The sequence below is a fragment of the Merops nubicus genome, unplaced genomic scaffold (assembly GCF_000691845.1).
Source record: "Merops nubicus isolate BGI_N331 unplaced genomic scaffold, ASM69184v1 scaffold23227, whole genome shotgun sequence".
Lineage (NCBI taxonomy): Eukaryota > Metazoa > Chordata > Aves > Coraciiformes > Meropidae > Merops > Merops nubicus.
Genome location: NW_008621341.1, coordinates 14,333 through 29,018, shown reverse-complemented (window position 1 = coordinate 29,018; position 14,686 = coordinate 14,333). Strand labels below are relative to the sequence as shown.

General features: G+C 36.8%; 1 protein-coding gene across 1 annotated transcript in view; it reads left to right on the top strand.

Moving 5' to 3' along the window:
• The window catches only part of SLC36A4 (solute carrier family 36 (proton/amino acid symporter), member 4), a gene marked incomplete at its 3' end in the record, with an annotated part of 40,290 nt that overhangs the window by 15,734 nt on the left and 9,870 nt on the right, over window positions 1-14,686 (top strand). Inside the window, exons 6-7 of the mRNA XM_008944463.1 lie at window positions 641-868; window positions 2,125-2,223. Coding sequence (XP_008942711.1) covers window positions 641-868; window positions 2,125-2,223 — 327 coding nt within the window. The remainder of the gene's footprint in view (window positions 1-640; window positions 869-2,124; window positions 2,224-14,686) is intronic.

Here is a 14,686-nt window from a genome sequence, read left to right as displayed (position 1 = left end):
TAACATATATAATTTATATATGTAGTTTATACATAAAAATTAATGGATACCAGACTCTCGGCTCTCAGTTCTCATGGTTTTTAAAGTTGAGTTAATGTTGATTAATAGAAGAGAAGAGATTGAAAAATAAAATAATTTGAATTGAGGCAGGCAAGTTCGTATTCTGCCATTACTTTGTGCGTATGCTGCTACAATGTACATGGCAAAGGCATAAGGTTATCACACACAGAACTTGGGCACAACAGCAGTTGTTCGTCTAACCCCTTTGCTCTCTCTAGGAGAATTCAAACTCTAATATTTAGGCCTAGATCCATCTTACTTGCATTCATTTTGCCAGTTCCTTTCTGGAAGGAATCTGATCTGAACTGCTCACGTGGATTTCCTCTTTAGTCAGGGGCAGGATAAAGATACTTTCAGATCTTTCAGGTCCTGGTTTCATCATTTATCTTGAGGATGAAACACTTGCTAAAAGTGGCCTGTCTTCCCTTCTGCACTGAGAGTACAGGGGTCCTGAAACAGCTGCCACGCAGCAGGTAAAGCAGAAGCACAAATTCCCCTATAGAAGAGCAGTGATGAAATAGTATGTAGAGACTCAGTGCTGCCTCTGTTTAACACATCTTGGGGTTTTATTTTGCTATAGGTCCATGAAGGATTCTTGGAAAAATGGGCTTCTACCATAAATGTCAGTGCCAGCAGCAGTTCTTCTGAGAAGAGGAGCACTGATTTACGAATATACATGCTGTGTTTCCTGCCGTTCATGATCCTCCTGGTCTTTATTCGTAACCTTAAGAGCCTGTCCTTGCTTTCATTGCTTGCCAATCTGTCTATGGCTGTCAGCCTGGTGATCATCTACCAGTATATTGTTAGAGTGAGTATAAAATCTTTTTTTTTTCTTTTTCAGTGTGGCAAGATGCTTTTGTTGCATGTGGCAGTTGATCTCTTATAGGTATCTACTGACAGACAACTTTTGAAAGGCAGAATTATCTTGTATTTAATTGAAGCATCTTAATTTAAGAAGGTGCCTTAATACTTGAGATGTGCTTAAAGACAGACCTTTACAGTACTTTCGAAAGGATAATATTGCTGCACTTAGGTTAACAATAGTATGTATTGTAACGACTCAAGAGTCCTTGAATAGAAGAGCGTGTGAAATTTTTCTGGGTTGCACACAGAACTTGTGAGGTTTTAATCTGTGATCAATTTTTTTTTTTGTTACAACTGAACAGTTACAACTGCAACGTTTATTTTTAGTGTTTCTCCAGTATAATCAGAAAAATTTAAGACTTACTGTTTAAGAATACATATTGCAAACTTCTGTCTCCTGAGAAGTTGAATAGTTGCTGCTTTTTCTGGGTTGCTGCTGTTTTTCATATTTGGAGGTATTTCATAATGGAACAATTAAACTAATGGTTAAAAAAAAATTATGTCTAGAAACCTCTACATTTTTCTTTCTTATGGTTTTTGAAAAGTGATAAGTGATAGACACTGTTGCACACATGGTGTAGGTAAGTGGTGAGTGCCACTATTGTTGGAGAGCTTTCACATGAGCGTTACGAAACGAGTGGGAGGAGGAGGATGGGGGGAAGAGAGAAAAGCCAGTGAGAGGTATGGGCGGGGCGAGGAGGCAGGAGAAGTTACATAAAGAGATTAGGGGAGGTAGAGAGTAATTAATTGTTCTGCAGGAATTCAGCTTATATTAAGGGACAGTTAAAGACAATCTTTTTATGGTTATGAAGAATACCTGTGCAGCATGAAAGCAGATAAGAAAATGCAATACTCTGAGAATAGCAGAAGTTTGCAGAAGATTCAGCTTGACGTGTGAGCCTTCCTTTTTTTAATTGATGCTCGCTCACATACACCAGTGTATTTAAATGTGGAAATTTCTAGTGTCAGTAATATGAACCTAGAATAAGTGTATATGCAAGTGTCTGTGTGTGAGTGGGAAGATAGCTATAAATATGTATAAAGGGCTAAGTTTGGGAGGAAAACCAGGGATTGTAAATAGCAATGTGTGAACCACTATCAACATGTACTGAGTTTTCTTTTCTGTATCGTAATGCATCCATCAGAATCATAGGAAGAGCTAATGCACTTTACATAGAACTGTTTTGCTTTTCTATTTAGGATATAGTAGATCCTCAAAAACTGCCTCCTGTTGTTGGCTGGAAGAAATACTCACTATTTTTTGGGACAGCAATATTTGCTTTTGAAGGAATTGGTGTGGTAAGTGCTTTTTACTGACTCATCAAAATACCTGAATCTGTGCTAGATAATAGGATAGACAGTTTTACTCTGTTGTTTGGTTGTTTTTGTTGAAGCACTGATCTCCCATGTTGGTACAAAAAGTGTTAGTTTATTTTGTCAAATAAGGCAAAAATTGAGGACACAACATCCACATGAAATGAGTCTGATGAATACTAATTGCTACTTGGACACCTACCCCCTTCCTAAATTACAAGAATAGCTTTTGTTCCAAATAGATTGAGACAATAGTATATATAATACAATGCTATATGATAATGTAGTACTCAGCTAATAATATGATGATACTATAATTACAAAGATTTGGCAGCTCAGTTTTACATGATGAGTGTGTAAAAATAGAAGCGTATTCAGCATCCTCCTTTTCCTTTGGGATCACAGAGGACAAAGGGATTTTTTAGAAAAGTATCCTGCCTCAAAGTTGTCTTATAGATAAGGATTGTAGAAAAGTATAGAAACTTCACAACATGTTTTGATTCACTGCCTTCTGACAACAAACCTCGGTTATTCATTGTTTCATGAAAGATGTCAATTAAATATATTTATCACTCCAAAAATATGGGTTTTAATAGTGAATCTCTTTTATTCACATATTACTACTTCTGAGGGCTTTCTGATTGTGTCTCACACTAGCAAAGTTTGCAAGTTAGCATTGTTGTTCTGTGTAACATACTTTAAAAAATAGCCAGAGAGGCTTCTGGAAAAGGCAGATCCTAATGTCTTTAAACTGTTGGGAAGTTACTGTATACACTTTATTACTAATATAATTACATACTTCAGCAGGTGTTACCGTATGCTTAAAACTAAAAAACGAGCAACACCTCCACCTTCAGAAAAAAACCCAACCAACCAAACCCCAAAACAGCATGCAATTAATCTGAAAGGAGTTCATTGGCATAACAGAGGAGAGTTTTCAAATATCTGTTCTTTTCTGGAACTGTCAGAACTGAATTAAACCAGACTATTTCACCCTGCTGCTGTATTGTCACTGCCAGAAGAGCTGAATAGCAAAAACTTTTAACTCCTGTTATGTTACAGAAGTACGTTTTACCACACAGGATGTGTTGATCTAGTGACTGTGAATCTCCATTTCTCAAACTGTTCTCGCCCCTTTATCAAACTGTGAACTGAGCAATGCAGAGGTTTAGCTACCATATATCTGAGTGTATCTCAGCTGGAAGTTCTGTCACAGGAAACCAGCCATCTATCAGAGGTTTTTTGATGTTTACAGGTCTTGGGCTAAAAACCCATGCTCAGTGATTCTGATAACCTGGCTATACTAAGCTTCTTGCTTTTATATTGTCTAGTCTGTCTGGGACAGACAGACTGATCTGATATAGTCTGATACATATCCCAGTTGTCCGAGGATGTTACTCATGTACTGCAAAGCACATGGGTGTGTATTTGTAACCAGGAAATGCCAAATGAGAATCCTATGAGGAAGGAGTAAAAGGCCTACCATCCTAGTGGCAGTTTATTGAATTATAGGGAACTGATTTATGGTAGTTATTTTCTGGCACACTAGACCTCACATTAGACAGCTCCTTAAATTTATATCAGCAGTAGTAGCATTGGCTTCTGATGTAAACCTTTAAAGAGCTGCCCAGTGCATTGTGCTTTACTGAATTCCTTGTTGTTACTAATGACATCTTTAAGAACTCCAGGTGTTTTTTCCTTTTTATTCAAAGGCATATAATATAGGGTTCATTTGAATTGTACCTTTAAGACATAAAAATATAGCTCAATATTATTAGATATTAGTGTTACACGCTGCATGTATTTCTGTATAGGATGTCTTAATTTCTTACTTAATCATACTTTACTTGCTCTTCAAACCAAATGAGTGCATTTTAGTTTTTCCCTTTGTTACTGGTGTTTACAAAGTAACTAAATATTTGTGTTCATTATGGTTTTGATATACTTTGTGTGTGTGCATTACATAAGACCAGTTAAATAATGCGGCTACCTTTACAAATGAAAATTATAGTGAAAGTAAAAATCTAGAGCTCAATTTTTATTCGTTATATGTAAAATTGTATTAATATGTCTGTGCCTCTCGGGGATATTTTCAACATGCACAGCATAATTTTTGCTGTGCATTCTTATGCTGCAGTTGCATGCACCGTAGAGAAGATTTGAAGAAAAAGAAATTGTTTTACAGGTTTGAATATTCAGTACTAAATAAAGTTATTTAAGTGTGAAATAAAATAGATGAGTGAAGCAGAGACACGTTTCCACTTTAAAGAGTTAGTATTTCATACAATTCTTGGTGATTAACTGTTGACTAGTTACTATGGCTCAGTAAGTTTGAGTGAACAGTGATATTTATATATATACACACACATGTTGATGACCTCTTGCAAATGTGAATTGAAACACATTTCAGTTTCTTTTGAGATGTAAGCGAATGTGTTTCAGTTCACATTACAATGGATTAAGAATATTCAGATAGAATATTGCTCATTTGTGATAACCTGTTAACCTCTGTCTAAGTTCTATATCAATGTAGTTGAATAGTTCTGGTAAGGCAATGAAAGCGTGGCATTGAATTAGATTGGTTCCTTAGTCTGCTCTCTGACTGCATGCACTCAAAATGGATTTCCTTAATCTTCATCTTGATGTTAGAGACTTGAATTTAGATTTTTATTCAGGAATGTCTTGCAAAAAACACTTCTGTGAAACTATCTGAACATTACATTATAAACAGAAGCCTTAAGGTCTTAATTTTCTCAGAAAGGTTGATTATGGTTGATTCATTTTATGCAATAAGTTAGCCTAACACTTAGGAGGCCTCATTTTTCCTTTTCCTTGATTCCAAATGTTCTTTATGCTAATTCACACTGTACTCATCTGAGAGCTGCCAGATTATTGAATGTTATGAACAGAGACAGCAAATGAAATTCTGATTTTTTCTTTTTTTTTTTTTTTTTTTTAACTGGTTGAGTCATCTTAAGTAGAACCTGACAAGAGAGGAAAAATGCTCTTGGTGTGGCTTCTCTACCACCATCGTTTTCTGTAAAATGGTCGTTCCTGCTGGGAATATTTAGTGATCAAGAATTTGAGTAGCAGACTAAATGATCTATAACGTAGAGTATAAAACACTTCTTAACCGTAGTAGTCAGGATGATTTATTTTCAAAGATACTTAATTGATTTTGTTTTTATGAACAGGGGAGTGGCTACTGTAGACAGAAAGTAATTGGCAGTTCATAATGTTGTGCTCAGTATGGAAACATTGTTTTTTTTTTTTTTGTTTTTTTTTTTTAACCAAATAACTGTAAGGAAAATACTCTAGCACTGAGGGTTTTGTTTTTTTTTTTTGGTCATCCATTTGTTACAGAAAAGTTTTTATGTATTGATTTTTTTTCTTTTAATTCAGCACTTGTCTTCACTTGAAATCTCGTAATAGTTCTTCAGTAGCCCTATAAAAATGAGGATAATTAAACAGAGGAGTCTAAACTCCTGTTCACAGTGGGGAATGTGATTCAGGGAGTTGCAGTAATTCAGCAGATTCCTAGCAGGATTTTCGTCTTGATCTTGAGAGAGCATATTTGTCTTTTAGATGATGGATGTGCCAACACAGGTTTTTGTTAAAATCTGTCATTAGTTTAGGAGTGTTTAGGTGCCCCTGTGTAATAAGAAAATCAGCAGTATTTGAAGTGTCATTACTTTGGCTATAGTTGATCCCTAGATAAATAAACTTAAGAACCTTGATTCTAGTGACTTGTGTCTATAATAACTCAAAGGAGGAAGGGTAGCCTGTTTATAATTGATGTAAAGAATCTCCAACCAAGGCAGTGCCTAGAAAATAGTACCCACGTAATACTAAGAGCTAATGAAACATTTTGTTAGCTAGTGTAATAAAGCTCTTTTGAGATATTTTCATTAAAATAAAAAAAATTAGCATGATGAATTGAGCTGTTCATATCTGCCTGCGAGATCAGTCTAAACTCTCACTGGATGGCAGATTTGAACCATTTTGCTGTAGTTCAGACCAGCTGCTCATTTGTTGCTACAACTCCTACAGCAGAAGTAAGGTTAGTGCCATCAAAGCACTGATGAGTGTGAATGCATGCTAAACTCCGAGTGGTAACTGGATTAAAAAGTGCAGTACTCTGTTCCTTGTGCTGTTCATTTCTTTGCTCCCTGTTGGAGTTGTCTGTAAAATGGGGTCACTGCTGGTTGGTCTAAGGTATTTGCTGCAAAGTGTGAACGTCTTGGCAGCCAGGTGGTAAACATTGCTCTGTGCTAACAGAAGGAGTTGGCAGCAGGGGTACCCAGTAAGCCCTTACTATTGAGTTAGCAAACAGCAGCTGAGAGCTCAGTACTGCCAGTCTGCTGGTTCTCATTCACAGTCTTGAGAGTCAGTTTGGGATTTTGAGAATTGTAAGTTAAGATTTTAAGATGATCAGTGTGACCTTATGAAAATTGTATGGACTGGTGGCAACAATACTGTTTGTGGAACAGTAGAGCCACAGAAATGCAGTACTCTTAAGCAGATAGAGCAGACCATTTAAGATACTCAGGCTTGTTTTAATCTTTAAAGTGAAGACTGTGGTTCATAAGATGATAATATGCTGATTAGGCGATGGAGAAAATGCATTGTCAGCCCTCAGTGAACCTTTCTGAGTACAAGGCTCTGCTGGGGATGGGAGAATCCACAGCAACTCCTGTACTCTGTGCTTTAGCTTCTCTGGCTGTGCATTCCCTGTGCCAGGTGATGCTACCTGGTAAAACATGGGGCTGGGGTTCAGGTCACAGAAGAGAAGAGAGTACCAACACTAGTTCTTGAATACAGCAGCTGCAGAGTAACATAGATTTGTAAGAACCATGTTCAAGAACCTCTTTCATAGTCCAAAGGCGAGTAGATCTGTTTTTATAATGAAGGTGAGATTTTTGTTACTGACTTAAAAAGCAACTTCACACTGTGCTCCTGAGTGTGCCCAAAATATAATTAAACCTCTTGAATATACTTTTCAGAAGGGTGTAAAATCAAAGCCTTCAGGCTTGGATGTGTCTGTAGCATTTCCATGTGAAGGTAATGGCTTTGCATAATGTCATGCTTATATGACAGCAGATACACTAAATGAATATTTTGTGGTGGGAATCTGGTTGGCTTTCTCATTCAAGGTGTAAAAACCAAATCCAAACATGGAAGTGATATTTTAATATAAGCTTCAGGAGGAAGGAGGATGAAATAGATTCATAATGTTTGAACAAGAAAGATAATTTTTTTCTTCTCTATTACATATAAGTATGCTAAGCTGAATATGGTTTGTACAGTTCAATATGGTGGGCTTTTTTTCCCCCCTGTTAAGTGCTGCAGACTGATTTAGTCTAGCAAAGAGAAAACACTACTTTCCAACATTAATTTCTGGTTTGGAAAAACAAGGCTTCTGATATTTTAGCCTATTATTGAAGATGTCTGTTCATACTGCTTTTGAACTTGGGTATCACAGCTTTGCAGCAGAAAATAGGGTGATATTTTTATACCAAGAGGCAGGCTCTGGAATCACATTAGGCAGCAGCTAACCAATTCCAGAAGATTTAAAAAAGAGAAAACTAAGTGGATTATAATTTTACAATGTCATTATATGGATTTTAAAAGTGATGCAGATGAGCTTGTTAGGCCTGAGGTTTTGAGATAAAAGCCTCTCATTGTCAAAAATTCTTTTGCCAGATTTGTATTATCCTTTAAAATAATTAGTGAAACCCAATGACACTCTTCTGTTGTCTTTAAGACCAGACGGGATTTGTCAGAAACAGACAATTAACAGGTAACATGACATCATCTAAACCTGCTTGGGGCATCTCTAGACTGGATGTATCAATTTCATTGGTGGTCTGAGATGATGCGAAGGCTTGTATCATCAAAACATAACAGGTGAGAGTTCTCAGGATGTTTTTGCTTTTGGCCATGCAAGTGTAGATGACTGGATTTGTTGACTGTAGAGATGGCCTGCCCCTAAACGTAAGTGGTAAATGTGGACTTTAAATGTTGAGTCAGCAAGAGGCGAGCTATAGCTACTGTGCAAAACCCCTTGGCTTGTAAGAGAAGAGGAAAAAAATATGTAGAAACAATGCTGGATATATCAGATGAAAAACTGTATTGCAAACTGTAAAAATTGTAAAATCATCTGCCATAGTCAGCTGAATATTAAAATCTCAGGCAACGTGATATTTCCTCTTAGATGATTTAAGTATTCCTTACGGATATCCTGCATTTCCTGAGTATGGAGAAACTTCTCTTTACTCAGGAGAACCATTTGTTTGGGCATATTCTAACTTCAGTACTTGCTATGTTTATGGTGAATCTTACTAACACAAACAGAAGACTACTGACTATAATTTCCTTTTAGGCAGCATTCCACACCTCACGCTTGCGGTGCTCGAATGTTTCTTTCTCCTTAGGAAACTTAAGATACACATGCATTTACACAAATAGGAGTATGAAGGTCTTCACGTTTACTGCTTGCTCACCTGAAATGTGTGATAATCGTTAAGAGATTCTATGGCTTTGGAGAAACGTGAAAAGAGCAAGAGTGACAGCATGCCAAGCTGTCATGTTCTGCCTGGCCAGCTTGTGGCAGTTGGGTTTTGGGCCATGATACATGTGGCTTTAGCAGGGCACAAAAGCTAATTCTCCTGTTTGGATGTGACCCTGTCTTAGATGGAAACCCTGTCTGTCTTAAGTATATGTGCAGTAGAGGCAAAGTGAGACACATACTTACACTAATTCTACATGTGATCAAGCAGCATAGTTAAATAATTTCAAGAAGAAATATTTTATGCAGTTTATTTTGCTTTTTTAGTGTTAGATGTTTTCATTCCTCCCAGCTCATCGTCCTGTAATCCTAAACTTCTGCTATTTTGTGCTTACTTGTAATGGTCTCGGGTAAAATTTCCTCCTCCTTTCCAACACACTCAGAATACTTATCTTCGCTGTATGGAATTGTCTAAGTAATTTTTAAATATAAGTCTTTGTTGTATGACAAACCTTTTCAATATAGCTGTGAAGATGCCGAAATGTCAGAAACTTTTCTTGGAGAGAGCAGCTAACTAGAATAAATGCTTGCATTCTTAGTTTTAGACTTTCATATCTGTCGTCTAATTGGCACCATATTAGCTTTATCATCTATAGTAGGGTTTTTTTCTCCCCACTCTGAACAGTCCTTTCACTGATGAAAGTAGCATTGCAGTGCATGTGCATATGTGTATATATATGACAGTAATACAAGTTCTAGTTTTAGTATTAAATATTTTGCTACCATATTTATTTTGTTAATTAAATCTACTGCATATCCTAGAATAATTTCCATTTATTGGATCAGGCATAATGGAACCAAAGTCTTTTAAAAAAGTGATTTTATTCTATGGCTCAAAATACTAGATATTAATAAACCTGTTATTTTGTTAAAGGACTTTTAAACTCAGTAATCTTCTTGAATGTGCACTGAAGAATAGTGTTCCTGAACCACAAAGTTTTTATGAATACGTGTTCTTCTGGATTTGAAAGAGCCCTAATCATCCACTGTTGAACACTTCCGCAAGCGTCAGTAGTAGTTCTCTAATAAATATTGTGGCTTAAAAATCATACTGATTTATCAGGAGCAGCAGGAGAAAAATATTAAAGGAAATGGGAGAGGTGGAAAGGCAAAATGTTGTAAGGCATTTGAAAGAAGATTATAGCAGGAAGTTATATGTTGTGTATTCTTCAACTTGTCTCTTTTGTATTCTTCAGTTTCTCTTGTACTTGAGCTTTTTGAGTGCTTCACAGAAATAAGCATTGAATAGTTTAGCTGTCAAGGTGGCTTGCTCTCATGTCAAATGGAAGTGTATGAAGCTTTCTGTTCTTCTAAGAAAAGCAAATAGAATTGTCAGTGTCTTCCCTCTCTTCTATTTTGGATGGATTGATTTATTTTCAGAATAGGATGGTTATTTATTTTGATGATGGCCATGTTAAAATTAAGTTGTGAATTACAAAACCCTTTCAGTTGCTAGGTTTTCTATGCTGGGGACTTGTTGCTTTTTAACTGTCTTGATCTAGGAGCGTGCTTGGCAGTTTTCAATGTTCCTTATCCCAGAATAGAGAAATTTCTGTATTTAGAATTGTAAAACTTTGCAGGATCCTTAATTCTCTTTGTTTCCTGTGATGCTCATTTATCTTTGGTAGAAAATATAGTAATTTATTTTTTCATTTCATCAGTCATAGATTTTGCTCAGCATTCAAGGCCTTGCAATATACGTGTACTTTGTCACTTTAGAAGCTAAAGCAACATGTAGGTGGAGGAGCATCTTGGCTTAAAGGTAAAAGACCTTTAGGGAAGACTTTTTTTTTTTTAACTATTTGCATTGAAACAGATTAAAGTCCTGCCTAGAAACAGGCAGGTATAAATAGGTGAAGACTTTGATGTCATTATTACTTATTTTAAGGTGATTTTAATTTGATGTGGGTTGGATCATTGGCTGGCATACATAAAGGTTGAAAAGTCATTGCAGCTTTGTGAAACTTGATTTTTTACCTCATGAGCCAGAATGAGTCCAGACATACTTGGTCATGTACTACACCTTTTTGTATTACTGCTGTAAATATACCCTCCAACACTTGTTGTGTTTCTAACTCTTGTTTTCTTTTATCACTTACCCTGTGGAAATTTTTAGAGTAGCATAAGCTGTAGAGGATGTTAGAATATAGCATAGTACAGTCTGTACACTACGGTTTCGAATGCAGTGGCGGGCATGGGAGTTAAGGCTGGAGAGTGCCTGGAACTGTCAGCTTAGTTAAGAACGTTTTGCTATTGATGTTGAACTTTTGCTGGTTAAATTTGCATCCTAATGTGAAAAGCAGCAAAGAATATAACACACTTACATGATTTTGACAGGGCAAATATTTTAAAATAGTGATAGAAATAAGATGCTGCTTTTTAGTTTTCATTGAAAGGATATTTTAGATTTTGTTCATGAGTAAAGTCAGAAAAGACATGATAGTACACAAACATGCATATCTTCTGTTAAATTTGGGAGCAAGCTAAAGATTAAATAATGGAGTGATAAACGAACTCTTAAGCATGAAAAAGTAGAAAAGGAAAAAAGAACCTCTGGAGAAAAGACTAGATTCAGATAGCAAGCTAAGTAGGGTTTATGCAATTCCTTTGAGCTTTGTTAAATCAAGGCCATCAGAATTGGGCAATAGTGGTTTTTTTGTGTGGATTTTTTTTTTCCTTTTTTTGCATGTGTATGTGGATATGAGCATTTCTTTTTCCTGGTGAGACAGATAGGAAGCTGTTTTGCTAGAATTTGAGAAGGTTGTGTTTTGGAGGGATTGGAATGCTCAGCAGATCTCAGAAGATATTGTTCTGTAATGAGAGCTTGGCTTCTTGGTTTAAGTTTTATAAGTGTTACTGTAAAAGTTGATGTACAGTCACACATTTGGGTTGCATTTTTCCTTGGGGAATAGTAGCTACCCTTTTATTTGAGGGTCTTGAGGGATCTGTTAAAGAAAATTAGATTGTTTATTGGACTTGTTTGCAAAATTGTGACGTTCTCTCAAGAGAACAAGATTTAAAAATGTATCTAAAAGAGATGGAATAAAAGCTTGTTTCTCAAAATATTCTACAAGACTTTTTCTGAAGAGTTAAAGAAAAGATGGAGAAGGTCAGGCAAGCAAAATATAACAATGTAATAGATAAGGTATAATTATTGTTTGACTTGGAGAAACCATGCTTTTTCCACAGACAGTTTTCCAGGACACTGTACTTGTACTATACCCTTCTTTCAGTGATCAGATTAATTCATTGATACCTTCTGGAGACAAGAAGGAATGGGCCAGGACTGGGCTGCATTGGTTTACCAAGAATTCAGACTTCCGTATTTGGCGGTTGAGTAGTAGAATTTATGTTTAGATGTCTTGAATACCTTTGCTATCAGCTTCTTAAGCTTTTCTGCTTTGAATGAACAAAGCTTTGTTTTGTTGCAGTAGGGCCTGATTATAGATAGATTTTTTTTTTTTTTAACTGAGGAAACTTTGATAAATATATTTGGTTTAACTTTAATAAATTCTTGAGTTGTCTGTACCTTAAACTAATCAAAACATCTGCCTGTCTTTCTCTTCTATGTCAAATACTCATTTTAAAAGTGTGAGGGATGGATGATTGCTTCATTCTTGCCATCTTAGTGGTATTTCCTGAAAAAGAGAAAAATGACCATACGTATTTCAACATTAAGCATTTCTCCTATTAAGTTATCCTTTATAAGATTAGGATTTAGTGGCCATGACAATTACATCACAGTTTATCTGATTACTTGGAGGCTGAATTCTCTTGTGGGTTTTTTTGGTCTAGTCATATAAAACATACAGATTTCTGATTAGAAGTAGACAGTCCCCCTTCAGCTTAGCTGTAGAAAGAGTGAGTGTAGTAGGTATTAAAGGCGAGGAATGAGGAGACTGGGGTGTTACTAGGAGGTGCTATACCTACTTCATGCAGCTTGAAATGAGCAGGAAGATACTTTTCATAACAGATGATGGAAGATCAGCCAGGTTATTTCAAAGGTTCAGTTATGCTCTTTGCCAGTAAATTATGGGTACTTTTGAGTGTTTTTGGTGGATGAAAGGAACATGGATTATGCTTGTTCTGAAAATTAAGAAACCAGAGGTTCGTAGTCACTACAGGAACCAAGTATTAAGTTTCAAGGAAGAGAAGAGTAGTGGCATATGCCAGTGTCTCAAAAACGATAGGAAGAACTCTGTGAAGCAGGTGACAGAGTAAAAGAAAAGGGACAGAAATTATGGAAAAAGAAAAATTATGGGAAGGACCAGTTTTGTATAAAATCAGATTTTATAAAAGTTAAAAAAAGATCTTTGAAGCTGAAACTTGTCTCATGAATCTCATGGTTCTTGTGTCTCCAATATTCTAGTTTTCCCTGACCATAGTACTTGCTATCGCTAGGTTGTGCAGTGGTTGTATACGTGGCAGTAGGTTATCAGTCTGAAGAGTGTGGGAGGCATTAGGCTAAAGAAACGACACTGCCTGTTGTAGCAGAAATGGTTGTTTGAGCACGAGCCGAGCGACGTTGGAGCCTTTAGTGTGGGGTACTGAACTGACACAGGATCTCTTTTGAGAGATAGTATGATGCAAGTAAGCATGGCTTTTTTTTTTTCCTCGCAAAGCTATTCAATCATCTAGGTAGGTTGTTATCTTTTCCTCACAAAGCTATTCAATCATCTAGGTAGGGTGTTATCTTTTTTAGAAAATAATTTAGAAGAATTGAAGAGTGAAATTAATTTCTGGTTCCAGAAAAAAAGGACAAGGAAGCGTGATCAACTTCAGTGTTCCAAAAAGGAAGCAATAAAATGAGAACTAAAAAGCATTTGTGAAAAGAACCCTATCTCTCTTGCATTCAGTTGAAATGTTAGGTTTCCCGAAGTCATTGCAACAGGGACTAGAAAGAAATTTAGAGTGAAAAATCTTTCCAGCAGCTACCCAAAATTGAATTAGTGTCAGAAGCAGTACTGACTCACATGGTACCTCCTGTCAGCCTCTTGTTTGGAGTAGATGATGCTGGATACTGTATAAAATCTGGCTCAGGTTCCTTGCATAATTTCTTTGAGGATCAGTTCTGTCAAGGGAAGCATCTCCTGCAGCGGTAGCAACTGGCTTGACACACCTGCTGGTGCTTGGAGAGAGCGCCTGAACCTGGGAAGGCTTGCCACTGAGGCTGGAACGGGACACTCTCACCTGGACTGAGTGATGCAGGAAAGGCTGCATTAGCATCCTGTAGATGCTGTACAGGTAGGTCCTGTACAGGTAGCAATTTAAAAAAAAAAAACAACATTTGGATGATTCCTCTTCAGTCAAGCACATTAAACACAGTATGTGTCGCTGGTCCTTTGTTTTCCTTGGTTGCTTCTCATTCTTTTGACAGTGCACCTCTTTGAAATTGGCTTGGTCTTCTCTGCAAGCTCTGTCTTCCTCTGGCTAGCTGAAGACTTCAAGGAGATTCCTTGCCCCAGCCTCTCTTCAGCATGAGTTAACTCGGGTCTCAGCCTCCCATGCACTCAGTATGCTAGCCACCTTGATGGCCTGCAGCTCAACTTCCCCTACGTGTCAGTGTCTATCTTCTACTGGGTGACCAAAACTGGATGTGGTATCCAGGTGCAGTTTCCCAACATAATTTAATGAATTTCTTTCAGGATGACCATACCAGTGTTTGTCATAGATACGTAATTTTCCGTTTCTGTTGAAGATGTAGCCAAAAAGTATGAAGTTTTTATCTTCTGCATTTTTATGAATAGGCTGCAGAGTGGTTTTTTGTCTGAAAGAAGGCATCATAATGAGCAGCCGTGTAGTCTTTCACGTCAGCTGCCTCTGACTGTGAAACCACAGGAACTTTTTTTGCCCATTAGTAGTTCCCTGCAGATTGGTTAT